At 58.0% G+C, this 27,732-nt stretch overlaps 1 protein-coding gene across 2 annotated transcripts in view; it reads right to left on the bottom strand.

The window, feature by feature from the left end:
• The window catches only part of OLFM1 (olfactomedin 1), a 35,661-nt gene extending 15,608 nt beyond the window's left edge, over positions 1-20,053 (bottom strand). The window contains exons 1-4 of one of the 2 annotated variants that reach the window (XM_060013866.1): positions 19,727-20,053; positions 7,682-7,831; positions 2,827-2,982; positions 65-284 (exon numbers count right to left, since the gene is read on the bottom strand). In XM_060013866.1, the coding sequence (XP_059869849.1) occupies positions 65-284; positions 2,827-2,982; positions 7,682-7,831; positions 19,727-19,792 (592 nt within the window). In that variant the 5' untranslated portion in view covers positions 19,793-20,053. Of the gene's footprint in view, positions 1-64; positions 285-2,826; positions 2,983-7,681; positions 7,832-9,718; positions 9,999-19,726 lie in introns of those variants that run through there. The other variant, XM_060013865.1, reaches the window with a different exon arrangement.
• Between the last annotated feature and the right edge of the window lie 7,679 nt (positions 20,054-27,732).

The following is a 27,732-nucleotide window of genomic DNA, read 5'->3' as shown; positions in this document are numbered from 1 at the left end:
CCTGAGCGAGCTGAGTGGGGAGGTGGGCGGTGCAGTGCCCCGCCCCGCAGGGTTCTGGGCCTACCTAGTTTTTGCATGCATGCACGGAGCCTTTCTTCAAGATTGGACACTCTGCTCTGAAGTTCATCGTAGTCATAGGCGCCAATTTCTTCTTGCAGCTCGTTAAGCACTGACGTCAGATTCTGGACCTCCTCTTTAAACTGCAATACCAATTTGGCATCGGCCTTGTACTCTTCCAACACAGGTATCAAAGGCCTAAGTTCATCCATTTTCGCTTTTATCGCCTGCAAGGTTAAAATAAGCTGGGTTCAGTGCGATGCGTGCAAAAACTTGTAACACCCTGCCTTGGCCTGGCTTCTCCCTAGGTGAGGGAAAATGTCCACACTCCCGCTTTATTTATAGATTGATTTATTCTGGTCCACAGGAGTTAGAAGAGCATATTAAACAGTCTTCAGAACACCAACATATTTGGGAAAGGTCTTTATTGTCAGTTTAGAATGCAACATCTGAAGGTTACATGCTTTAAGTCACATACACAAAGTTTCTTTTTTTGTTGTTTTTTGTTTTTCAAAAAATGCATTGACAAGGGTTCAAACTGTTCATGAAATGCATCTACAGTCGCATGCAAAAGAGATCCTGGTTGTATTCAAGGTTCCTTAGGGGTATGGTGCTAAGTAACGGGAAATAATAGTAAAAATGCAGGGTGCAAAAAAGCTCTCTGGCCCTCTGTCATGGTTACATGGGAGTGGACTGCTTCTTCAGTCACTGCAGCATTGAAAAAACTCTTTTAAGTTAGCCCTGCAAGCAAGAAAATGAAAACTGTTGAAGAACTAGCTCACTAGCCTGCCTTAAACAGATAGCCATTAACAGACAAATATCTTCACGGTCACTTAAAAAGAAAAATCACACTTCAAGGCTAGAGTCAGTCCAGACAAACTGCTTTAACAGCCACGTAGATGCCCTCACAGCAATTTCTGCCGAAAGTGTTTAAGGCAATTAAAGTGTGGTCAAAGGCAGGGGCTGCTTTTCCTCCCTCAGAGCCATAGTGCCCCAGATCTGGGAAGTGGGACAGAGTGCTTGCAGAGAGGATGTAGCCCACAGATGCTGAGGACACCCTTAGAGGAATGTGAGGCTACCCCAGAGAGGGGAGTGCGGGCCTCACGAGGAGAGACACAAGCTCTCTGGGGTCGGGCAGGTCAAAATCTCTTGCCGAGATAATTCTTGATGACACGTCTGAAGCGAGGACATGTCCATCTGCGATAGGCTCATTTCTCCTCAACAGGTTCAACCTGCTATTATTTTATTTATAATATAGGTTTATAACTTCATTAGCTTGCCATCTCATCTATATAACATATTGCTTTTAAAAGCGAACTAGTTCTTGCTGCGTGCCGGGAGCACACATCAAAGGAAAACATTAGCATAGAAAGGGCAGGAAGACCTAGAAGCATCAGCAGTTTCCAGTCCAGCGGGGCTGTGTGATTTGACCCATTCATTTACATCTGAGCTAGGTTTCTAATTAACATGCATGTATACCTCAATTAAGGGGCATATAATTTGTCAATTGAACCATGCTGAAGCTGAGTAAACTCTAGGTGTATATATACATATTTGTACATCTGTATATATAAATTTAGGTCAAACCAACTCCGGCTTTAATGTCCAGAGTTACATGGAGAAAAGGAACACATACTGGGAAGTGAGAAAGATGTTGCCATCTCTCTTCCTTCCCTGCAAATCTACAGTGAGACTTGTCACAGCTAAATTAGGTCAGATGTGAAGAATTGCCTTGAGTGATCCCTGCTCAGAAATGGCTGTAATCAATTAAGCTAATCCTTGGCTAATGTGATTCACCTGCAGCAGCTGTTGAGTCGGGAAGGACCAATCACGTGCCTTCCCGGCTAATCTGCAGCTTGGCTGGAGATGCTGGGAGCTGGGGCCCTGGCCTCAGAAGCTAATAGGTGTGAAAACCGCACCTCAACTCTGCCCCTTTCAAGGTGAGTTTTGCCAAACCAGGGTGAGGGCAGGTGGCCTCTCTGTTTCCAAGGAGTGCTGCCCTTTGCAAGGAAAAGAGCATCCTTGCTGGGTTCCTTCCTGGCCTCAAATTGCTATTCTGGAGGGAGAGTGGGAGCATGAAGGGGAATATGCAGTCTCAGAGGAGGGGGAGGGGAGGGGAGGGGAAGGGGAGGGGACGGAGAGGGGGAGGGGAGGGGAGGGGAGGGGAGGGGAGGAGGGGAGGGAGAGGAGGAGGGGAGGGGAGGGAGGGGAGGGAGGGGAGGGAGGGGAGGGAGAGGAGGAGGGGAGGGAGAGGAGGAGGGGAGGGAGAGGGGAAGAGGAGGGGAGGGGAGGAGGAGGGGAGGGGAAGAGGAGGGGAGGGGGAGGGGAGGGAGGGAGAGGAGGAGGGCAGGGAGGAGGGGGAGGGGAGGGAGGGGGAGGGAGAGGGGGAGGGGAGGGAGGGGGAGGGAGAGGGGAGGGGAGGGAGGGGAGGGAGAGGGGAGGGGGAGGGGGAGGGGAGGGGAGGGGGAGGGGCGGGGGCGGGGGAGGGGCGGGGGAGGGGGAGGGGAGGGGGAGGGGACGGGAGGGAGGGAGGAGGGGAGAGGAGGGGAAGGGGAGGGGAGGGAGGGAGAGGAGGAGGGCAGGGAGGAGGGGGAGGGGAGGGGGAGGGGGAGGGGAGGGGGAGGAGAGGGGAGGGGAGGGGGAGGGGAGGGGGAGGGGAGGGGGAAGGAAGGGGAGGGGGAAGGGGAGGGGAGGGGGAAGGGGAGGGGAGGGAGGGAGGAGGGGGAGGGGGAGGGGGAGGGGGAGGAGGAGAGGAGGCAGCACACATACCTTGAACTGCCTGGCCAGGTGTTGCTTATGGCTCTCCTCCACCTGTTTGAACTTGGACTCCAGTCCTTTCATTTGGCTCTCCATCTTCTCCACGTACTGCAAGTCCCTCTGAGTCCGCCTGTCCAGGACCTCTATGGATTGAGACATGTTTTGCACCTGTCAAAAAGGCAACAGATTCAAGGACGGAGCTGCGGCAGGTGCCTGCAGACCTCATTTGCCTCCTAACGAACGACAGTGACCTTTTCCACATGGCCAGCCCACTGGGAGCCAGAAGCGGCTCGTGCGTGACTTACTAGTTAATCACCAGCAGCAGGGATTGTTATGACCAAGAACCCCCCAAACAGAGCAAATTGGTTCGGTCAACATTTCTTCTGCCATCTTCCAGGACGTGTTCTTACAACCAGGGGTGCAGGGACCTCTGGTTCCCTGTTGGTCATAGCTCCAGGCATATGGCTTTGGGTGATTTTTTTCTTCTTTTTTTGGGGTGCGTGGGCAGGGGATTGTTTCTAGTCTCTTTATTCTGCAGGATGAAATCAGTCAGGCAGGCATAAACACCAACAAAGATGAACAGCATAGCTGGGCTTCCCCCACCTCCAGGCACAGACCTCTTTCCCCCTAAATCTCACTGGGTGTCTCGCTGAGAGGGCTGATTGCCTAAGCGCAGCGCTCGGGAAGCAGGGGACTGGGCTCCCTGAGTCTGCATCTTGCACGCCATCCATCACATCCCACAGTATCATAGGTAGATGACTGTTCTGAAAACATGTGTATTCAGAACGGAGATTCAGGAATCAATCACCCAACAAATGAAGAATCTCTGTTCTGCACCTTTACAGGAAGATCTGAATTGAGTCTAGCCTCAAGATGAAACTTTAATATTCAACAGGGTTCCAGAGAGCTTCAAAGAAAAACAGTTTTAGTGCAGCCACCTGCCAGTGCATTTTATTTTCAGGAAACTGGCTTGCGCTTCTGTGCCAATGCATTTGGGGTAGCAGGGAGGTGGAAAAGGCTCAGGGTGGCCAAAGTGCTGTTTGGGTCATTTTCTCAGAATCGAATCCAATTACCAGTGGATTCCATAACTCCATAACCGCAAATCTTCATTTCTGTTTTCTTTTTTGCTGAATTTGCAAACACCCTCCCTTTTTTGGAACTAAATCATTTGGGTATGAGGCTTAGCTTTGCCTGGTCAGTAAAAGAAGAGATGATAGTGTGGTTTGCACTTCTTAAGGTATGTCCTTCACCCCCCGCAAATAAAATAAATGAGAAAGAGAAACCCAAAGGAGGAAAAACTGATACCACTCAGCTCAGCGCTTAAAAATGCCTGGGATTCTCTGGCTTGTTATTTGAAAGTAATGCACACGTATTCAGTTTAAAAATTCAAGTTTGTAAAATACAGTATGTGGGTGACTCTGACTCGCTCTGATCCTTTCTGTTTCGATGTTTTAGGGGAAACTGAAATACACTTGCTCTGTTACCTCAGGTCTTCCTGTCCCCCTCAACAGTTTGTTCTGTCACTTTGAATAACTGAGGACTTCTTTTGAGAAAAGCTGTATTTCCCTCTATCCCTCCGGGCCCAGCCCACATGCCACCTCCTCCAGGGAGGCTTCCCTGATGAGCCAAGCCAGAAGTGGCCGCACACCCCTTGGAAACACCATCACCTTGTTGGCACCATGCGTGCATGGCAGTGACCCACACCCCTGTCTCAACTGCCTTGCTGGACAACGGGGGGAAGTGGACAGGCCTCATTGCAAGCGCAAGGCCCAGCACCTAATGCACAGCCGTAGGGCGGGAGGAAGGAACAAAAATGACGGCTCCAGTCAAGACCCCTCCTCCTCCTCCTCCTCCTAGGGGGATTCTTGATGGACAGCAAAACCCACAAGGCTGCCGCTAAAACCTGCCGAGCAGACGCTGCGGGACCCTCGCGGGCTTCAGCCTGGTTCTGCTGGGGCCACACACAGCCCTCTGGGCTGTTCAGCTGCCAGAGAAGGATGCTTCTAACACATTTAAAAGTTTTTAAATGAAATTTGAAATTTAGAAAACATATTTTCAAGATGCTAAGTCACTCAGTCGCTTTAATACGCCCCTCCTATAGGCCTTCCCCGGCGGGATGAGCACCTCCCTCTCCGGCTGACCAGAAGGCAGGTAATCAAGCCCCCGGCGGCCATCACACTCCTGCATCTTCTCTGAGCCTCGCCTCTGGGCGCGTCCATTCTCTCACCTGTAGGCTGTGTCCCCGAGGAGCCAACTGAGGAGTTCAAGGTCACACAGCTACCAAAGGCACAATCCCCCACCCCGCCCAAGGTGGCTGCAGGTGCCGAGGGGGGAGGGGCGGCAGCAACCTGCCCACGCAGCGGACACAGCTGGCCGGGAGGCGACCACTGATCGCTAATACTTATGGGACGTTTTCTACGTTCCAGGCACTGCTGAGCCCACTGCGTTATGGATCTCATCCGACCCTTACAAAACTCTGGGAGGTGGGCGCTATTTCAAGTCTCATTTGACACAGAAGGAGACCAAAGGCTCAGAGAAGTTAAGTGCCTTGGCTACTGTCACACAGCAGACAGCCACCATGCCAAGCCCGGACTGACTCCAGAGCCCACACTTTGAAGCTCTGGGCCATGAGCTTCTTCAAAGAGAACAGAGCCTGAGGCCCCTGCCCGCCCTTTGCCATGGGTCCTCAGCCCACACGCGGGGTGAGGGCCTGGCTTTCACGAGACACTGGTGCTAGGCTCCTCTCAAGACCGCAGGCCAGTTCAAAGCAGCACCTCTGGGCTTGGGACCGAAGGCTCCACCTTTGGGAGCTCCTCAGGTGGGTTGGAACAGGAGGCCAGGCTGGAGACACAGGCCCAGCTGGGACCACAGGCCCACGGACAGAACAGATGCTCAGATGGTGCCCACCGAGAAGGAAAGAGGAGAAGGAGGCTGGGGAAGGAGTGAGGGACGCACAGCCCTGCCCTTCTCACACAGCAGCCAGGCCCTCTATACAACAAACGGCTTCTGCCCCGAGAAGTGGCGGCAACACAGTGCCCACAGTGCCCACAGTGCCCACGAGCGTAGAAGCGGACTTTAAATGTCTAAGCAGTAACGCTGTGCTGTGCACAGGCAGGAAGGAGGCCTCCGAGGCCTGTGTTCCCAGGGGCTCACAGAGCTTTCTGGAACTGACCACAGGCTTGAGGGGCCACCCCCCCAGCCTCCCGAGGCCCCTCCGAGCTCCACCCCCTCCTCTGCAATAATGAATAATTCAAGGCCCAATTAGGCTTCGGTCTAGTCTGGTGTCAATGAATGTTTGTGGAACCTGTTACACACATTTTTCTTTCATTCTTTTAAAGTGATTTACTGGGGTGACCAAAGACAGCAGCACAAAAACGCACAGGTCCTCAGAGGGGAGCCAGGCGGCAGCTGCCCCAAGCCCTCCTCCTGCCCGGGCCCCGTCCACACAGCAGGGCCGCGACAGCCCCAGGGACGCCCCTCTCTCCCCACTGACTTCAAGAAAGGGACCTGCTTTGCCAGAACCCGTGTGAGGGTCTGTGCATGAGCCGGGCTTGAACCGAACTAGACAGACTCCGCCGGCTGCCGGGCCTCCCCCGGGGGTGGTGGCTCTCCTCCCAGCACAGGCCCCCCAGCTGATGGAGAAGTCTTGGCTTTACTGAGGGTGTGTGTGTGTGTGTGTGTGTGTGTGTGTGTGAGTGTGTGTATGCACATGCAAATTTGTGTGTGGTGTCTGTGTGTCTGTGTAAGTGAGCGTTTACGTGTAACATGTGTGGTGTGTAAGGTGTGTGTGTACGTGTGAGGTGTGTGTGGTGACTGTGCATACGTATTTGTGTGTGTGGCCTGTGTGTATCTGTGTGTTCTGTTATATGTGCTGTGTGTGATGTGTGTGTCACGTGTGCGTACGTGAGCACGTGTGTGTGGCGTGGGAGGTGTGACCCCTCTCCCGCAGGGCGTGAAGGCGCCTGATGTGAAATGCACCCTCTCCCTGGGGAGGGCGGTGAGTGGAGTACTAGGGCCGCCGTTTCTCCTTCTCCCCTCAGTAGCTCCCAGGACAACCGGCGCTCAGGTTACCTGAGACCCCAGGGTTCCCAGGAGGAATGTTCCAGGCAGCGGGTTGCCAAGATCCATGGGGAGTGCCAGCCTCCGTGGGGGGCAGAGGTCGCGGGCCAGGTGGGAGGCCGGCCCCGGTTTGATAGCCAACCCGGCTCCCTGCTCACTGGCTGTTTGCCTTGGGAGAGTCAGCCCACCTGCCTGGACCCAGATTTTCACTTCTTAAAACGGGGTGAAAACCTCGCCACCTTCACCTGGCTCTTGTGAAGATCAAGTGAAATAACAGATTCAAACCGCAAGTGCTGTGCCCAGGTGGGTCACAAAGGTGACGATTTAATCTGCTTTTGCACCGGGAAGGCAGCCACGGGCGTGAACGCCTGGCCTGGCTGTCGCCGGGTCCAACCACTCAGCAGCAGGGGGCAAAGATGCCACCCAGCGGCCCTGCTTCCGGGCTCCGAGGGAGCTCTCCCAGGTGCTGCTGGGCAACAGCTCTGAGCCCTCTGGACCACAGGCTGTGGGCGTGACCCGGAGACGGCGGTGTGGGAGAGGAGCCCCAAATGCTCCCTCGCTAAAGCCCACGTGACTCCCAGTGGAGCTTTTCGCCTCCTCCTGGGCAGCGCTGGGGGAGTCTCCGTTCCTCCCTCCCTCCCTCCCTCCCTCCCTCCCTCCCTCCATCCATCTGTTTCATTCATTCACCAGTATTCCCAGTGGGCCATGCCAGGGAAGAGTGAGGTCTTGGAGCTGGGACGGCTCCAAGCTGCGGCTAGCGTGGGCACACAAATGCACACACACACGCACACACCCTGCACGGACTCACCTTCTCCAGTAGCTGCCTCAGCTGTTTCGTGCGGGCATCCCGTGAACACATGGTCTGCTGGGGGGCGACCACCGTGCAGATGCACCTGCCCTCACTGTCCTGGGCAGAGCTGTACACCTGCCAGCTCTCCTCAGGGTTGGTGGGCAGCACCTGGAGAGCACGTGGGGCGAGGGAGAGGGAGGGAGAAAGGTGAGACCAGAAAGCGGCGCACCGGCATGACCGTCCACGTCCAGCCCCTGGGAAAGGGCAGAAAGAAGTGGTCCAAAGACATGTGCCGACCGTGGGGAGGTACAAACAGGGAGGAACACAGACGGTCTCCTATCAGGATCCCCAGGGCTGGAAGGGAGTCAAACAGGCATGACTCTTTAAAACATTTTTTTTAATTCAAGGGATTTTTAAATTTAGGGGATGCTTGGAGTTTTGGCATCTGACCCAACTGATAGGCGAGGTGGAAGGGAGGGGGGACCGGAGACTGCATGCTGGTTGACTCACAACGGCACGTAACTGAGAAATAGGATCTCCTCCCGTAAGGTGAGCACGGGAGGCTGGCGCAGCCTCTCTCTGCTGCTCCCTGGTACTGGAGAAGCAGAACCAGTGGTACTAGCCGGGATCCAGCAGCCTCTTAGCCCAGAGCTGCGATGACCCCGAGCCCCAGCAGTGTTCCCGCTGGCGGTCTGGTCAAGGCTGCCCGCAGAGATGCTGGACTTCAACTCTGCACAGGCTGCCACCCACTAGCCATTGGGCAGATGTCACCAAGTTGCTGGTGACATGTTGGGCAGGGGTCACACCCAACCTCAAACCTGAGGTGTGCCCAAGGACGGTCACGAAACCAGAGCTGCACATGGCTGCTGACATGGTGACATGGCTGGTGTCACCTTGCAACCCAGCTCAGGTGGTCCCGCCCATGTACACGGGGCAGACAGACACCACTGTCCGAAAACACCCCGGGTACAGACCCTGCAGCCTGCCCGGTGGCCTCAGGTAGTCACCTCCCTGCTATTTTTAGCGTTGGTATGGGGAGAAGTTGGGTGGAGGGAATCCACAGTAGATACATTTCATTTGATTCATTTCCAACCCCAGGAGCTCAGGACCCAGAGGTAGGAACAAAGTCATCAGGAAGAAAATGCTGCCTGCAGTTCTCGAAAGAGCAGGTGAGGTGAACGGATGACCATCTCAGAAGGGGTCACCAGGAGACCTCCTCCCCGAGCACTGCGCCCTTGACAGCCCAGAGGGAGCGCGAGAGGGAGCCGCGTGTCCTTCACCTCTCCTTTCGGCTTAGAGGGAGCGAGCCTGAGGCGCGCCCCTTCCTCCGCCGGCCCCGCCAGCGGCCGTTCCCCGGTGGTTCCGGCTCAGCCTCCGCTCCCGCCACCACCTAAGTCAGTCCAGTCCAGAGGCGGCCCTGGCCGCTCACCCCCTCCCCCAAGGCATCGCGCGGAAGGCAAGGGGCGAGCCCCGCAGCTGTGGCTCCCCGGGCCCCGCCCGGCCCCTCTACACCCTCCGCCGGCGGGGACCTTATGGATCTCCGCATGGGGATGGGAGAGAAAGACGCCTTGGGACTTTGAGGGCAAGAGCTCCGGAGCCCGCCCGCCCGGGCCCCACTCCGGCCGGTCCAGTCCGGCTTTTGCAAAGTGGGGCGGGCTCAGTTCCCAGCCCCGGCTGGACCCAGCCAGACTGGGGTCCACCGCGTCTCCACCCCTTATTTGCTGAGTGACCTTGGACAAGTCCCCAGGACCCCTGCTTCAGTTCCCTAACCTTATCAACAAGGGACTTATTAGTTGAACGAGGACTCCAAGCCTCTGAGTCCCTGGGCAGGCTCCCCGGCCCCGCGAGGGGACCGGGCAGAGACAGCAAGTGCCACACAGAGGGGACCGCGGGCGGAGGAGTGGCCGAGGCTGGGGTGTGGGGAGCAGGGTGGCCCCCGCGCGTGCCCTTGCCCCTGCGCCCGGCTCCCCCGCGCGGCGCCCTCCCGCCCGGGGCTGGGGACCGGGAGGGAGCGGGCGAGGAGGCCCCGCCAGGGCGGGCGGCGGGCGCACTTACGCCGGTGCTGCGGTCGAGCGTCCCGCCGCTGGCCGCCGAGAGCTTGGTGGTGTTGAGGCCCACCAGCGAAGGCAGCGTCTGGGACATCCAGTTGGTGATCATGGCCATGGTGCTGAGCACAACCCCGATCTTGAGCAGCGGCACCGACATCGCGCCTGGAATGCCTCCTGCGCCCGCGCCGCGCCGGCGCCGGCTCCGCGCCCCGGGCAGCCTTCAGGCGGCGGGCTCCGCGGCGGGCAGGGGCGCCCGGCCGTGTCCCCGCGCCCCCTCGGCCCGCCGCCGCCCGCCCGCCGCCGCCGCCGCCGCCGCCCCGCGAGCCCCGGCCATGGCCGCGCCGCCCCGGGCGCCCGGGAGAGTGGCCGCCCCGCCGCTGCCCACCGTCCTCTGCCACCCGCCCGCCGCCGGGAAGAGCCGCCGGCTCGGGCTCTGAGCGCCGCGCGGCTTGCGCGCGGGGGCCGCGGCCGGGAGGCGGGGACACGTCCGGGCGGCGGCCGACGCAATCTGCCCAGGAAACGGGTGGATTTTTCCTCTCCACTCCGGCTCCCCGCCGCCCCCTGGCTGCTGGCAGCGAGGCCTGCAGAGCCCCGTCACCAAGGAGTAGGGAGGGGGTGGCCCGGGAGGAAAGACAGACCACCCCCTCCCAAGTTGTCAAAATCCGCCCGCGCAGACGGCGGCGTCCCTAGCGCATGGGCTGGCCGCTGCCCTTCCACCCTCAAGGTCGCCGGCCAGCGAGCCCCAGGCAACCCCCTGAGACCCACCCCATCCATGCCCAAGGCCTCCGCCCCGCTGCCGGGGACTTGCTTGGCGGTGGCCCCAGGCTTCCTCCAGCCCGGCAGCCCCCCGAAACCCAGCCAGGAGGGCGAACTCTTGGCGGGCTCCGAAAGCAGCCCCTGGTGGGGGGTCTCCAGCCCCAGTTCTGGGGGAGGGCGCTAGGGGAAAGGCCCTTCTGGGAGCCCGGGAGAGCCAGGAGCCCTAAGGCCTTTGCTGGCAGCTGTGGCACCGCCCAGTGTGGGCTCCTGGGTCCAGGTGGGCATGCAGCAGGGGTGCAGAAGCTGGGTGTGGGTTTGGGGCTCAGGCCTCCGCGCAGAGTTGCTAAAACGGCCCTACCCGTGGTGAGTGTGGTGCAGGTGGAGCCCTGGTCAGGGGCCTGGGGTCTGTGGCTGGGGGGCGGGGGGGTGTCCTCACTGGTTCTCCAGGTGTGTGTGGGGTCCTGATGCCCAGGGAGAGGGGCAGGGCAGGCTGGCACAAGTCCCCAGCCCTCGGCAGCATGGGTGTCAGGACACACGTAAGTCTCCTTGGAAGCACAGGCCTGACTGGGTCAAACATCTTAATAGTGCTTCAGAATTTGCAGAAGGCTTCTAACGGGGGATGAAAGGCACTTCCACCAGGCCTCGCATGAAGCTTTCCTCTGCTGCGTCCCCCTATGTAGCAGGGACTGTTACAGCCAGGATGGTCCTCGCCTGAGCACTGGTGTGAGACCCATGAGCTGAAGACGCTCCTTTGGTTTGTTAACCTGGTTAATGCACGGATCTGTGGCAGCCTCTGGGTTGGAAGCAGCAAATTTCACCAGTTGGGGAAGGGCGCCATCTCCCAGCTCCAGCGGGTACTGCAGGCTCTGCTCCGCGACCGCGGTGCTCTGAGTCCCGCCAGCTGGGTCTGGGGGTGGGCAGCAGTCCCCCACTCTCTGCCTTTCTCCTTCAATGAACGTTTAACACCGATTTAGGGCCGCAGGCTGTGCCGACCAAATCACTCACAGCCGCTTCCCACTGCGGAAGGACATGGACCACTTATTTTGTCGGAACAACTTCCAATCCAATCCAATCCAATCTCCAAAACCTCACGCCGTCCATTGCGGAAGCTGCAAGTATTTACTTATCACCTACTATGTGCAAGATGTGGGGTGCAGTGTGCTGCAGACCCCAGATCAAAACCACGACACGAGGTACAGCCCGCTGTAAACCCCAGGACAGAAGCAACAGCAACGCGACAGATCAGACTCCGGGCATGGTGCGTGAACGAAAACTTCCGTACAACAAACCGAGCGCATGCATCGCCAAGAGAAGCATCTCGGAGTGGACACTCCGTGTACAGACTCTGGGACCAGACAGCCTGGGCTTGAGCCCTGGTTCTGCCCCTTACTGCTTGTGAGACCCTGGCCGAGGTAATTAGCCCTTCTGTGCCTCGGTTTCCCCATCTGTAAAACGGGTTTAATAATAGCAGGATGTGTAAGGATCCAGTGAGTCAGTGCAGGAGCAGACACGGCAGCCAGTAGGGGTGCCCATCCTCGCCATCCCCGCTTTGCAGAAGACCAGAGGTGCTCCGAGGGGACGCTCAGCTGAGCGACTGGTGCGAGAGCCTGTGACAGATGCCCCTGGACACCTCCGCCCCCTCTCCAAAGAGCTGCTTTTGGCTAACGACCACCCTCAAGAGATGCTGTTGATACAGACGTACAGATGCAGAAGAGGTATTCCTGGACGGGAAAACAGCTCCCAACACCCAGAGCTACGTTCTAGGAAGGGGAGCTCCAATCACAGCCGATACAGAGAATTCGAATAAACCTCTCCTGATCTGAAGAACTTCCGATCTGATTTCACGGCAGTGATGTCCTGTGGGATTTACAGTGGGTGCTCTAAATTAGAAGAGCACCAACCTGGCTGGGCTGTTCAGGGGAGGAAATGAAATCCAGGTCATTCACACCCACAAAGCCAAGTCCTGCTCCAAAGACCTGCTGGAGTCTAGACCACCCAAGGGTTGAGGAATGCCTTCAGCTCCCCTGGCCCGGGACTCTCCCAGACTCTCCAGGGGACAGGCAATTACGGCCAGCCTGGAGATCTGAAACCCCCTCATCGTATTTCTCCTGAGCCTGCAGTCCTGATAGGGAGCCTGAAAGGGTTTACGGCATCCCCTGAGGCATGGCTGAGAAGCAGTCTTTTGAAAAGATTTGGGTTATTCACACTGGGCTGCCAAACGTGGGCTGCACCCTGGAATTCCTGCAGCTTCCTGGGAACTCAGCTGACCCCAGGAGGTCAAGGCATTGGAGGGATGGGAGAGAAAGCTGACTCACACCCCCACCCCCACGCCTTTAAATCCTAGTCAGAATTGAATAGATGCACTCTTTTCGCCCCTCCCACCCCCCAGCTGACTGACCGAGGCCCACCCTGGCCTCCTCCCACACCCTCTGCTCCCGCTCTAGAAAGTTCCATGCTCCTTTCATAAACGTTGCCTCAGACTGTCACACCCAGACAATGGGAGGGAGGCCGCAGCCCCCCCTTGTCTTAGTTGCCCCAACAGAAATGGGGTCCAGTTCGGGAGAGGCACTTTGAAGGACAGGGACAGGAGAGTTCAGCGGGCACCTGAACCCTCCAGGCTGAACGCATGGCTCCTGGGGCCCCACAAACATTACCATCTCCTATTTTCTGGGTAAGGGGACTCATCATAACTAGTGGAGGATGGTCTGGTTTCTACTGAGTAAGTAATTGATCTTGACATGAATTAGAAGGTGGTGTCATTATGAAAACATCTAAGAGTCAGCTCTGGGGTCCAGCGGGGTTAGGGTTAGGAAACACCCCAGAATGTAACACTTGCTCAGAGCAGAGGACTTGGTGCTGCTGGATTTTAGAGGCTTCCACACGTGGCCACTCCCCGGAGCACACACTCCGCCCTCAACCCATCACCAGCATCTCAGACCAGCGAGGACCCTCTGCCTGTGGACCCCAGACGTGGCCTCAGAAACCTCAGCCCCTCTACCAACGGCTGGTATCGACTCTGGAGCAATCCCTCGAGTTGCTTATGAGGTGACTCAGCCAATGCCCTCTCCCCAGAGGCCATGCACCACTGATTCCACCTGTGCAGAGTCACCTTGACAAGATCTGGGGGCTGGACTGCCCGGGTGGGGCACAGGCACCCACCCATCGGAGAGCAGAAGTGTTTACAACCCCGAGAGCTCTCCTCTGAGTCCTGCTATGCTGTCAGATTTACAAGCGGCATCCTGGGGTGATGAGTAAAGTTATTTATGATATTTATGAATACACCTCTGTTCTTTCTTTGACCCTCACACCTCCAAAGCACCACTTGAAGCAAGTGGGAGTGACTTTCCTTCCAGAGCCACCCGTGAGAGCCATGTGCACCCCGGGGACATCTGTGCTGGGAGGTTTAAGCTCCTGGAGCGTGTCCTGTGAGCTCACTACACTGTTGCAAGGAACCGAATTGCCCTAGATGAGCGTCTCCAGGTGAGGGCTTCCGAGGAGACAAAGCCTGGGGCTTCGGCACCTTCCACCCCTTCTCTCCGCTGGACTCTTCAATCCACACTCTTCCCAGTCACTCGCGCTCTTACTGACCATCCAATTTTAAATGCCATTGAACCGTACATCAGAGACACCCAGGCCAGGTCCCCACTGCCCAGACTAGAGCGAGGAGACGGGGAAGCCCATGTCTTCTAAACACCGCTCGAGAGTGAGGGAGCCACTGTTGCCCACTGTCACCTACGTGTTTGTCATGGGACTTAACCTGGGTGCAGAAGAAGGGGAGACCCTCTGAGCAAGGAGGAGCCTTCTTCGCCGCGGCTGCCCCATAATTATAAATTATGCCAAATGTAACAAACAGCGTAACCAGGACCGCAGGCGTGTGGGGCGATTTGGAGATTTAGATGTTAACATCAGCTAAGAGGGTCTGTGTCTTTTTTCTTAATTCCTGGATCTCAGTCGTCAAGCAGATGCTGGGAGATTTGAGGGGTGCGGGGCTCCCTGCATGAACCTTTAGGCTGGAGAGAACCGAGGCAGGGCACCCAGTGCACCCTCGAAGGCGCCCTCCACCTCCTGGGGTGAAAGGGCTTGTCCGGTTCACCCAGCCTCAGTGGCAGGAAGCAGACCACCCCCAAGGGGTCTGACACACCCACCCCCCGCAGGCTCTTCCCCTTCGAAAAGCCAAGCTCCAAGTTCAGAGCAGGCCGAGCAACGGGCCACACAGTTAGAGACACGGCTCTCAAACCCTCTTCCAAAGGCCCTATGAGCTGCCGTGACGGCACCAGGCGCCCCCTTTCTTACTGGTTCTCAGTGGTGTTGAGCCGTTTCTCTACTTTTTATTCTTCTCTCTCCATCTTAACAAGAACATGAACTCGGGTGTCAGACAGACCGTGGAGCTGCACCTGGGGTCTGTCACCTCCCTGCTGGGCCCCTGGGCAGGTTACTGACCGCCCACGCCCCCTTTGCCCCTTGAGCCTCGGTTTCCTCATTTCGAGACCAAGGATGACAACACAGGGTCACCGGGGCGGCTTCTACCCGACCCAGATTAAACTCCTGGTGTGTGTGTAGGGGATGCGTGACACTTGATGACACTCCAAAAATATGAACCCTCGTGACTGGTTTTCTCCCTAGTGCTTTAAGCTCCTGGCCAGTTTCTGATATGTAATCATCTGAAAACATGAAGAGATGTGGATTTTCCTGTTCCATTTTCTCCCCCCTTACCTGAGCCACGGGAATGACCTCACGGCTGCTGCTTCTGGCGGGGGGGAGCATCTACAGGGCACCTCTCAGCGCCGGAAGCAGCTCCTGTCCCCCGCAGCACCCGTCACAGCTGGCGTGTGTCTAATTCAGTTTAGCCAGTAATTAGCTCTGGATTACTTTACATGGGATGTTAACTAGTGATTACAGGGCCCGATAACTTTAGGAATAAATACGACCCAGGTCAGAAAATGACCTTCCTTTTTAGTGCGGAGAGCTGAAGCGCGTGGGACAAGGGGCAAATTGCTTCCGGAGATGAAGCGGCCGCCTGCTGCTGAGGGGTTACAGCTCCCGCCCCCCCGCTGGTACAGAGCCTTCTCCCTGGAAACAGGAGCAACTCTCTCGTGCGGGCTGTTTGCGTGTCTGGAGATGGTCTCTGGCCAGCCCCTGAGGCAGCGGCCAACCTCAGTGCAAAGACGGGATCAATCCCATGCATGCTGAACTAACTGGTTTAGGAAAAGGCCCCCATGGTCCTGAACCCCCCAACTCCCTGGACCACTGACACCCCAGCATCCAGGGCACACGTGGGCCTAAAATCTGGGGGACACGAGGGGCTGGGGCACATGAACAGGACGTCAGTGGGATCATTGGGCCGAAGTTTTGATTCAAGCAGGTGACAAAATTCATGCTTCCGTCTGAATGGACGGTTTTATTCTTGTTCAGTTTGTTCAGGGCGATGGGTTGGGGTCTTCCACTCTGGCTGAATCTGAGGAGGAGCGAACGGATTTGCAGTGATGGGATTCTGAGTGGCTAACTCCACGCCAGCCGCTCCGTGACACCTGCCTGTCCAGACACAGCACCCATCACCCATCCCCACCTGCCCGCCGCCGAGTCCACTCCCATCTCTTCTCAGGTGCTGAGACCTGCACACAGCTAACCAAGCTCCGGAAGAGCCCACAGCAGTCGGCCCGTAAAGCCTGAGGGCACTCGACAGCCCCGGTGACAGCTGGCGCTCGAGGGTGCCCTGTGCTCCTTCACAGCTGGAGCCCCGCCCTATCCCAAGGGGTCGGGGTCGTCATGTCGTTAAGAAAGACCACTTCTGGCTTGGGGACTAATGAGAAGAGCTCCACTTCACTCCTGAGATAAAGCAAATCCCTCAACACTCCTTTGTCGAACTCCAGATACAAGAGCCAAGGTTCTGGGCCCTTCTCCATGCCGCGGCATCTGTGTGCAGCCCCGCTGCTGCCCACCTGTTCCTTCCCGTCTTCCTGCCCCGGCTCACCCAGGTGCAACCTTGGACCCCGCGCACACGGCACCCCTTCTCCAAAGCGTTCTCAGCTCCCTCCACTCTGACCCCATAGATATGGCAGAGTCTCAGGTCTCCCCACTGAGCACCGTGGCCCGGATGACAGACAGCTGTACTCAGCATCGCCAGCCCGGCTTTGACCGCGTCAAGCCCGACCAGCTGGCATCTGAGAGCTGCATGTGGCAGGAGAGGAGGACGGAACCAGAGTGCGGGTTTGTAGGGGGGAGCCATCTTCGAGCATCAGCTAGCTTCATCCTCCTTGTTTTAAAAGGGTAGACGTTCGGGCCGAGGCTCAGAGCCTTTCTCAAGGCAACCAGACAGTGGCTGGTGGGACGGGGAAGGGGAAGGGCAGCCGGGTCCAAGGTCATTGTCACAGAGCTGCCCACCCCTTTCATGCCATCACACATGGGGATGACGTGCTTCTCTCAAGGGAAGGCGAGCTGGGCTGGGGTGGGCGGGGCTCAGGCAGCCCCAGCGCTGCCCCACCCCCCCCCAAGATGAGAGATCAACTCCGAGGACACTTCTCAAGGAGTTTGAAACACCAGCCTTTTATTGAAAATCACAGAACAGGACCCAGTCAAGCATCTTTCCACCTGAGGACAGAGTTCATCTGGGCCCACAAACCTGGCGCATAGTAGGCCATCCATCACTAATTGGCATTTGACTGAGTGGCTCATAAGCGCGCTGTCGGGAGAACAGATGGCTCGGCCATGTGCGCTACACTCCCCCCCTCCCCCCGCCCGGCTGCCTGAATCCTTCAAGCAGCGCCTGTGAAGTGCAGGTAAAACCCATACGTTTCTGACTTGTTCCCATCTGGACGGGTCCTAACCCATAAACGTGGTGGCCCTGGAACCTTGTGTCCACGTCCCTTGGAAGCGCCCTAAGACTGAGGGTGCCGCTGTGGGAGCAATTTACCTAAAGTGGAAGAGGGAAAGGGTGGAGGGGAGACGGACACAGCTCAGTGACCGCTGCTCTGCTCTCCTTTTCCTGAAGCCCAGAGGTATTTCACTCATCACCCAGGTAGGCAGCATTTCTCCTGACACCGTGCAATGTGGCTTCCTAGGATCGAATTACTTCGGGATCAAGAAAGCAAGGTTCTTAGGTAGGGGTGTCCCCAAGGAGCTCTCAGACTATTCAGAGCAGCCCAGCCCTGGACCCACACCCACTCCCAATTCCAGCTCCTGCCTTAGAGGTGACTGGTAAAGGTGAGAGGCACCTGGCCTGATCCCACAGAAGCCCACCTGGGCAGAACCGGGGTAGCCGGGATCCCTGGAGCCGGTGGCTGAGCCAGCCACTCTCTGACCCCTTCACAGATTCCAGCTGGCTGGAGAGATTTTCGCCAGGTGAGCCTTTGCTCCAAAATGCCACCACAATTAGGGATACTGGGCTCCCGATGGGAGATTCTGAAAGCACAGCCTCAGAGGCAGGCGCGGGGAGGGCAGGGCCTGCCTCCCGGCTGTGCTGAGGAAGGCATTTCCCTGAGAGATGCCACAGCTCAGCTTCAGAAAGAGGAGCCTTCCAAAAAAACCACATCGTTTGCCTTCCTGGCCCCTGGAGGGCCTGGGCTCGGGGAGCTGACCAGGGTCCTGAACAGGATGGTGCGGCTGTAGCCGCGTGGGCAGGGGCGGGCCACGTTCAGATGGCTGGCGCCGCCAGCGTGGACAGGCGGGAGCTCTCACCACCGAGACAAAGCTTCCAACTGAAGCTGAACCAAAAGTTTCTTCCAAGACCGGGGGATCTTTAAAAAGGCTGAGAAGTGAACCTCTGGAGGAGGGCGGGGAACGAGGGCTCAGGGAGCCTGCAGGTGAGGAGGCCAGTAGGGCTTGGAGGGCCCAAGGGCAGCCACTTCCAGGGCCACCCAGACCGGCCATCTCTTTCCCGAGATGTCTAAGTAAGGCACACGCTGCCCGGTTCCATGTCTGTGGGGTGCGCGCTCGTGGAAGTGTGTGCGTGAGTGTGTGTGTGCACATGCGTACATACAGGGTCCATTCACAGGGCACGAGTGTGCCCCTTGGCCAGGCTTTCCCTGCAGCCAAGAAGACTTCACTCCCAGAGACCGTGTAGAACCTCTCCAGGGGCCTGGCCGGTTGTCTGCCTGGCACCAGCAGCGTCTCCGAGGTTAGGTGGGACAATAAACCCTTCCGACGCTGGTGCCGAGGCTGCACTTCCCGGGAGAGCTAGGGAGCCGGCAAGGGCTTCAAGGCAAAACGGGAAGCTTATTCCAGAGCCTTCTCTCCTGTGATCTACCTCTCACCCTCTCGTCTCTCCTTTGTTTCCTCTTTTATTCTGAGAGGGAGGGAGGCACGGAGGGAGAGAGGGAAGGAGGGTCGGGGCAGCTGGCTCTTGGGGCCAAGCTGCTGGCAGCCCATCCACTTCCTGGACTTGCAGCCTCTCCCAGCTCAGACCGTGGCACAGTGGCACCATCCAAAGGGCATTTTAATGTCACTCTGAGCAGCCTGGCTCCCGAAGCTGGCAGGTTCTTCCCAGCACCCCGGTGCCAAAGCAACACCTCCAGTCCGGCGCTCCCAGACAGCCCTTCTCCTCCCAGACGTGCCAGCTCCGGAATGCATTTTTAAAATGGAGAATACCAGCCGGAGACAGGCTCTCTAACAGTACATTGTTCAGGGATGGCGATCCCACTTAAAATGCCCAGCGGTCCCCACACACGCTTGCCACTCACACTTCATGCCGCGAATGTGGCCACAACCGCCCCCCAGCCCTCCACATGGAGCCCACAATGCACCCCAGCCCCAGACACGCCGCCCGCCCTCCCCGGTCTGGTCTCCGCGGCACCATTCCCACCGCCAGCCCAGGGAGCCCCAAGGGCAGCATTATAGCCAATGCAGGAGGCTCCAGAAGAGGGATGCAGGGGGTGGGAGTTAGGTCAGATCCACCTCTGCAAATGCCAGGGGCTCGGACATCCTGCTCTGTCTTCCTCCCAGGTGACAGTAGCAGCCAAATGGCGACCCCCACCCCCAATGCTGCCCTTTGAACTTCTCAGCAGGGAGTGGTCAGCCCGGGAGTCCAGGAGGGAGGGTTCAGGGCTGAGGGTCCTGGGGGACGCGGCAGCACTCTCGGGTCAGCCTTCACCCCTTCCTCCACCCCAGGCGCGGCTGGCACTCTGGCCCTCTCCCCAAGCCCTTGGCTGGGCGCCCGGGCAGGGGTGCCGGGCCGCGCGGTAGCTGCTCCCCGACTTTGCCGGGCTCCCCGGGGCCGGGCGGGCGCCTCGCAGGCAGGGAGGAAAATGGCGTTGCATGCACGTACTTGAGTGAGTTCCGTGCCCATGAGGATGAGGAAGAGGAGGCTGAGGAGGTTCCGGGCCGGTCGCATGTCTCGCGAACACCTCCCACGTCCTGGCGTGCGGGGAGCCCTGGGCGGCCGGCGACTGCGTGGACGCGGACGCGCTCCCGGCTCTGCTGGCTCCGCGGCGGCGCCCGGCGGTGTCCCCGCGCCTTCAGCACCCGGAGCAGGCGGCGCGCGGGGTCTGCTGCGCGGAGCCTCTGCTCTGCATCTCGAGCGCGTCGAGCGGCTCCGCGGTCGCCCTGCTGGGCGTGCGGCGGCTGCGGCGGGCGGCGGGCTGCGGGCGGGCCGCCCCTAGGCCCCTCCTCGGCCCCTCCTCGGCCCCTCCTCCTAGCGGCCCCGTGCCCGCAAAGCTGGGGCGAGCAGCTGGGCGGCCCGGCTGCCAAAAGTTTGCTGGGGAAGGGGAGGGGCGGGGGGGCGCAGAGGGCCCCGCGCGCCACGCTCACGCGCGGGAGTGGGGAGGGCGGCGGCGGGGAAGCAGACCGGGACAGGATGTGACATCAAAAAGGCGGGGGAAATTTAATCGGAGAGAAAACTCCACCCTGGCTGGCCGCGGCGGCGGCGGCGGCGGCGGCGGCGCTCCAGGGTCCTGGCAGCTGGGATGGGGACGCAGGCGGACGGCGCTGGAGACCCGGGCCCCCCTGGACTCAACGAGTGGACGCGGAGTGGGGATGGGGAATGGCAGCTGCGGGAGGTGACCTTAGAGGCCACCCTTTAATGAGATAAACTGAGGCTGAGACCCAGGAAGGATGATTGGCGGTGGGCGGGGTGGTTAAAGGGGGGTGTTCAGAGCTAGAAAGTGGGTCATCTGGCACTGACAGGTCTCCTTCTTCTCCTTCTGCGGTGGCTAGCAGAGGGCGAAGAGAGAACAGACATTGCGTGCTGGGGGTTCTGTCCCCAGGTGGGGCGTGTGCGTGAAGGTCTGTCCTTGTTTTCGCGGTTCGCGTGCATACACGGAGGTGGGCACGCACAGGCCCGTGGGTCTGCCCTGGGGTGTGTGCACATGTGTTCAGATGGAAGCCAGACGCAACTCTGCATACCCAAGATGCCTTCGCTGACCAGGTGCCTAGGAGAGTGCGGTGGGCTTCCAGACCACCGAGCCCCGTCAGTTGTTGTACCCCCAAGGCCTGGAGATCACCCTCCAGCTGGTGAGATGTGCCTTCGCCCTTCCCCCCTCTCTGCGTCACCCCCAGGCTCTCCTTTCACATGTACTCCCAGCCCAGATCCAAGTCTTAGACCCCAGGGAGCTTATCCTGGGGGCCACATTTTCCATTTAAATCCCCCATTTGGGGGGAGAAGTCCCTAAGCACCTCTGTTTTCTGAGAAGCTAAGACGGCAATAGGTATTTAGAAGCACGTTTCTTATCTCTTTTCCAGTGTTTAGCGTTTACTCTTTGGAAAATAAACTCTATAAAAGAAATATGTAGCAACAAGAAGCTCCAGACCTGGTAATTACAGAATGCAGAGCAGCAGGGGGTGATGAGGCCCAGCCCTCTTCTATCACAGATGGGGAAGCGGGAGCCTGGGGGCGTAACTCACATGGGGTCACCAGAACAGGCGATCTCAGAGCAAGGATGGGATGCCAACCCCTGCCCTGTCAGCGTCCACCCTGGCCTTGAGGGGGCTCTGCCTTGAAGGAATTCTGTCCTCTGAGCCAGGGGACAGAGTTACAACCAGGGAAGCCTGGTTGGCCTTTCTGGTCCAGGGCTGGCCTTTCTGGTAAGGAGTGAGCTTCCCAGCCCTGGAGGTGTTTAAGCAGAGAGAGTTCCTGTGGGATGCGCCCAGACTGAGTGGACCCTGTGGGTCTGAGATGAGATGGGAGGAAAGGCGAGGTACAGCTGCGGGGGCTCTTTTCTCTCTGCCCTTCCTCTGTCTGATTAACCTGCGTGTTCTCCTTCTCCTCAGTGAGAGAAAGCTGTTTGTCAGCCCCGTGGCCTCTGGGCTTCTGGTGACCCATGAGAGATGCTGCATTTGGAGCTGGAGGGGCTGCTGCCTGGTCCTGGCCCTTCCTGGGAGTGGCTCTCTGAGCCTCATTTCCACTCCTGTAGAATGGGGTTGAATGATGCGGTGCTGCCTGTCTCACAGGCTGTTGACGAGATCAAGGGCAGGAATGGGTAAAAGTGTTTTATAAGCCTGAGAGAAGGATGAGGAAGGAGCTGACTGAGCCTTGCAGCGCCCCAGACTCCACCCAGTCTCTCCCTCAGCAGCCGCCAGCGGCGCAGAAAGGGACAGAGGCTCAGAAGCGTGGGCGGCATGGTCACGGAGATGGGATGTGACCCAGTCTTGGGATTTTGTTTTATGGACGGGGGAGGAAGGCTGTGTTGATTTCCTCAGGTGGGCTGAGAGCTAAGATGTAAGAGTAGCAAGAATTGCTTTTTGTTTTAAAAATCATACAACTACAGCAAGTCCCCTACATACGAACGAGTTCCGTTCCCAGAGCGCGTTTGTCAGTCTAATTTGTTTATAAGTCCAACAAAGTTAGCCTAGGTCCCCAACTAACACAGTCCGCTAGATAGGACTGTACGGTAATAGGTTTATAATACTTTTCACACAAACAATACATAACAAACACAAAGAAAAAAGAAAACATTTTTAATCTTACTGTACAGTCCCTTGAAAAGTGAAGTACTACAGTACAACAGCTGGCATCCAGGGGCTGGCATCGAGGGAGCAGGCAAGAAGAATTACTGACCAGAGTGGGGGAGAGGAGGTGGGAGATGGTAGAGCTGAAGGATCGTCAGCAATAGGAGATGGAGGGCGAGCTGCAGTTTCACTCATGCCTGACGTTGATGGAAGGCACGTTCGCGTCTTTGAAAGTTCGCAACTTGAAGGTTCGTATGTAGGGGACTGACTGTATGGGAACCAGTAATTCCATGTCTGGGCAGATACCCAAAGGAGTTGACAGTGGATTCTCACAGAGATATTTGCACACCCATGCTCATAGCAGCGTTACCCACAACAGCAAAGAAATGGAAGCCCGTGTCTGTTGATAGATGAATGAATAAACAAAATGCAGTATTTATAGAATGGAATATTATTCAGCCTTAAAAAGGAAGAGGATTCTGACACAGGCTTCAAGGATAAACCTTGAGGACATTACACTGTGTAAAATGAGTCAGTCCCGAAAGGACAAGTGTTGTATCGTTCCACGTACGTGAGGTTATCTAGAATAGGCAAATTTCAGTTCGACAGATCTGAAAGTCAATTAGAAGTTACCAGGGACCGAGGGAGGGGAGGATGGATAGGGAGTAATTACCTGATGGTACAGAATTTCTGTCTGGGGTGATGAAAAATTTGGAAATAGCAGTGACATTTGCACAAGATGGGAAATGTCATTAATGCCACTGAATTATACTTAAACTCTTACTAAGTATATTTATATATTTTACTATATTTAATTTTTACCACAATTAAAATAATAATGTGATATACCAAAACCATTGAATTGTATACTTTACGTGGGTGAATTGTATGGTCCGTGAATTATATCTTAAGAAAGTTGTTTTAAACAGTTACACAGACTCATTATTTTATTGCTTTAAAAATTAACATACAAAGAAGAATGTAGCAGCAGCAGCAAAAGCCCACTGCCCAGGATAAGCGGTGCTGTGGCTGGGTAGTCGTGATAAGACATTTTCTCCGTGCGTAGGTGCAGAGGAAATACCAGAAGGAAGTGTCAGATCATGTCCCCTAAAAGCAAACCTGACCCCTGCTGTGGGGGGGGGGGTCACCCTCCCATGCCCGCCCCTTCTGCGGGACGAGGCAGCCCCTACCTGCCAGCTGTGAGCAGTGGGGGGGGGGGGGTTGCAGCCCCAGGAAATGCCCAGGACGTGCCAGGGTCACAGGCTGGAGGCAGAGGACAGATGAGCAGGCGCTAATGGGAGGGCCTATCACCCCCACACGCAAGGAAACCCTAGCTTGCCCTTGAACTTGACAGAGGATGGGAAAACGAAGTCAAACTGAACATGGTGCTACCTGAAAGCTCGTTTATCTTCAGGGCACAAGCTACAATCTCCTGGAAGAACCCTGTAATACGGAGGAAGAAAAGTCTGCATGGACCCTTCCCCACCTGGTGGTGGACGCGCCTCTGCGCCGGGCTTCCATCCCGCCCACGTTGGCCACACCTGCTTTGACAGAGGGCCACGTTCCTTTCCTCTTCCTCTGGCCTCCCCTCTCCCTTCTCTGCATTTTCAGGGCGTGTATTATTTCACATGATCAGGGTTTATCATATTCATATCCACTCCTGCCACCCAAGTCCCCTCGTGTTTTGGTCCTTGTTCTGGGTCCAGTGCCCACCCCCGTGCCCCCAGCAGCCCTTCCTGAGTCCTTTGCTCCCGTTCACTGCTTTGGGGGTGGCTGAAGTCGGTGTGCAAGGGGGGACCGCGGCCCCCCATGCGGTCACACCTCTCTGCTGACCAGGTGAGGCTCCTGTCTTTCTTCTCACCCTCCGGTTCTCCCACCTGGGAGTCTATGAAGCCCCCAGAGCAACGGCTCCAGGTAGAAGTGGGCTTGGGGCTTGGTTTAAGCATCAGTGACCTCTTGTCCTTTCATGCCAGCCCTGAGCCCCTTCAGCCGGTACAGCAGGTCCCGGTCACCCCAGCCCCTCTACTGCTGTCCTCGGGAACTCAGGCGAGAGCTCAGAAGGAGCTGAGCTCCTGCCGAGACGCCTCAGGATGCCACCACATCTATGTGCTTCCTTCTCCTTTAAGACGGGCCTCCTTCCTCTGTCAGCCTCATTAGAATGTGACAGAGAAGTTGCCAAGGCAACGGCACTCACTCTCCCCTCTCCTCCCTGCAAATTTCCTAGCAAGTGGGCCCCAACCCACGTGAGTTGAGTCGTCCGGGCCTCTGGTGCTCAGAGCCGGCGGGCTACACGCTGCGCCTTCCTCCAGGCGCTGTGCCCAGCCCCCATCTCCCAGGCCTCCACCCTCCCTTCTCAGCCTCCCTGGGTGCCCACTGTCCTTGTTGAACTGAATGGCAGGGGTTGACTGAGACCCACTATGTGACAGGCCTGGCCAGACAGAAGCCGTCTCCGGGCTGCGGGCACCGGCCTGGCGACGGCCATGGGCTCAGACCCAGGACCCCAGCTGCCTCCCCTCATCAGCGTGCGGGCTGGTGCAGCCGGGCGGAGGTACTTCTAACCTTGGGAAGTCGTCTGGGGAGGAAAGGCGGCCGGTTCTGGGTGCAATGCACTGTCACGGTGCAAGTGGCGAGCAGGGCAGCAGAGACCACGGTGCTGGTACCTTTCTCATCCCTGTTGTGTGCCCGGCCTGTGCTGAGGGCTTACAGGTCTTCTCTCACGACCCCCCCGCCCAGGCCTGGTGGGAGGTGACGTTCACTTTGCAAGTATTCCTCCAGGAGCCAGTGGCACTGAGACCCCCTCCCTTGGTTGCAGCCCCTGGAAGCCTCCCCTGCAGCCTCCCCTCCTACCTGTCCAGCTGGGCTCCTTGGAGCCGCTCTCGGGCCTCAGCCCCCTGGCCTTCCCCAGCCTCCCTGCCCCCAGATGACTCCTGTGACGGCTCCGGCTCCATCAGTCCCTGTGAAATAGTGACTTCCCCCCAAGGGCGCCCTGTGCTCCCAGGAGTCCGGCCTCGGTCCGCTCCCCAGCTCCGACTCCCCAGCTGCTCTTACACACGTGGTCCCCTCCCCACACACACGGCACTGAGCACACCGGGGCTCCCACCAGGAGATCCGCAGTCCCCGGCGCTGTGCCTGCTCTGTCCCGGGGGACCGTCTGCCCCGTTCGCATGGCCCTTCCCCGACATGAGTCTGCTCCTCCCCGTGGGGCCATTCCCACGAAAGGTGGCCGTTTTCTCCCCTCTTATTAAGGACATCTCTTTCCCTTTCTTCCCTACACCATCGCCACACCGCTCTGCTCCCCTTTCCAGAAATCAAGGTCTCCACTCACTGTGGCCACAGGCTCTCCGCCTGGTCTCTCCTGAGCCCACTGCTCAGAGCTGCTGTGGTCCAGCTCAAATTGCCAAACCCAGCTATCAAAAATGAGTCTTTATCTCACTTGAAAAAATCAGCGGCACCCCAGCGGGTTAATGTCCCCTCCTCCCTGGAGCCCTTCCTTCCTCTGGACCCGGCAGGCCACACCCCATGGCCTCCACAAGGCCCTCTGTGGTCCTCACCACCTTCCCGCCTCCTGAAGGTCTCTGCCAGGTGCTTCCTCCAGGCCCCGACACCAGCCACATCTCTATGCTGTCACACATTTGCACCTGGTGCCGACTCTTCCCTGAACCCCACACTGGTAGCCGAGTTCCCGCCCGACCGCTGCGCGGCTGGTACACAGCTCTGTGCACCCCACCCAAGCCAGGCCAGCTCCCACCACATTGCTCCCCGTTCTGGTACACAGCGATCCCACCCTTCCTATTGCTCAGACTAACTCCCCAGGAGTCATGCCGGCGTCTCTCTGGAGGCTCCAGGGAGGGTGTTTCCTGCCTTTCCACTGCTGGTGGCCGCCGGTGCTCCTGGGCTGGCGGCTGCATCGCCCCAGCCTTCCAGGCCGGCATCTTCAAACTCTCTGCTCCATCTTCCCCTCGCTTCTCCTCTGTGGCTGTCAGTCTCCTCTGGCACCCTCTCATAAGGACGCTTGAGGTTGCCTTAGGGCCGCCTGGATAACCCAGAATGATCTCCCCACGTCGAGGTCCTCAGCCTGATCCCAGTTGCAGAGGCACCTTTTCCGTAAGAGGTAACGTTCGCAGGCACCAGGGAGCAGGATATGGACATCTTCTGGAGAATCGTTTTCCAACCGAGATCAGGGACAGAAAACAAACAAGCAAGCACGTAAAAAGGCTGGGGAACCACTGCGCGTGGTAGGTGTGTGAGGGTAAGGATACTGGGCCGGGACGGCTTTGGGGAGAAGGTGGCCAGGCAAGCCGTCTGAGGAGTCCGTGTGGAGGGTGGGCAGCATCCCTCTGGAGGCTGGAGAAGGCAGAGACTTGGTGACTTTGGGGAGGGGGACAGAGATAGCCAGCGTGGCTGGCGTGGGCAGAGGGGGCGGGGACTGGAGATGGGAGGGTGGAGCTGGACCTCGGCAGCCACAGAGAGGCTTTTAGAGTCTGTTCTCGGGAACTTCCCTGGTGGTCCAGGGGCTAAGACTCTGTGCCCCCAGTGCAGGGGGCCTGGGTTCGATCCCCGGTCGGGGAACTAGATCCTGTGTGTATGCCGCAGCTAAAGGTCCCGCGTGCGGCAGCTAAGACCCGTGCAGCCAAATAAATAAATATTAAAAAAAAACCCGATTCTGTTCTAACGACAAAGCAGCCGTGGGGCTCAGAGAAGGGAGGTGACGGGGTGTGACTTGCACTTTGGGAACTCTGCCTCTCTGTGAAGAAGGGAGCTGGGGGTGGTCGGAGTGGGACCACCGGAGGCTGTTGCCCTGGGGCAGCTGAAAGGGTCCCAAGAGGGATGACTGGACTTGGCGGGGAGTGAGAGCCTGTGGAGACGTTAAGGAGCACTGATGCAGTGTTTTGTCCTGAGACTGGGGATGGGACGTGCTGAGGGCTGGGTGTGGGGCTTGGGAGTCGAGGATGGTCTAGAAGCTGGCTTGGGGCTCTGGGTGGGGAAACAGGCTGCCCCTGCAGGGGGAGATGCAGAGAGAAGGGGGTGGGGGGAGTCAGGAGCTCTGGGTGGGGCCTGGTCGTGGGTGAGTAGCCTGGGAGGAGATGCCGTGTCCAGGGGCCGAGGGGGAGGCCGTCTGCCGTCCGGGGCGTGACCACAGGTGGAGATGGGCTACTGGGAGTGGGCAGCCCCCAGGGGTCCGATGGGCTCTGTGAGCTGGGTTGTCAGAGGAGACAGGACTGCAGGGGCAGGCGGAATAACCCAGCATGAGCCTGGGTGGGAGGCCCCTGACCCTGAGGCCAGGGCTCGCCAACCTTTGCTGCTGTGGGGTTGGGTCCACTCAGTGTCCCCTACTTCTCACCTGAGGGCCCAGCCCAGCTTCTCCGCCCGGGCCTGGATGGTTCCCGT

This window comes from Delphinus delphis, chromosome 6 (genome assembly GCF_949987515.2).
Source record: "Delphinus delphis chromosome 6, mDelDel1.2, whole genome shotgun sequence".
NCBI classification, from domain to species: Eukaryota; Metazoa; Chordata; class Mammalia; order Artiodactyla; family Delphinidae; genus Delphinus; species Delphinus delphis.
This window is presented reverse-complemented; position numbering and strand designations above follow the sequence as displayed.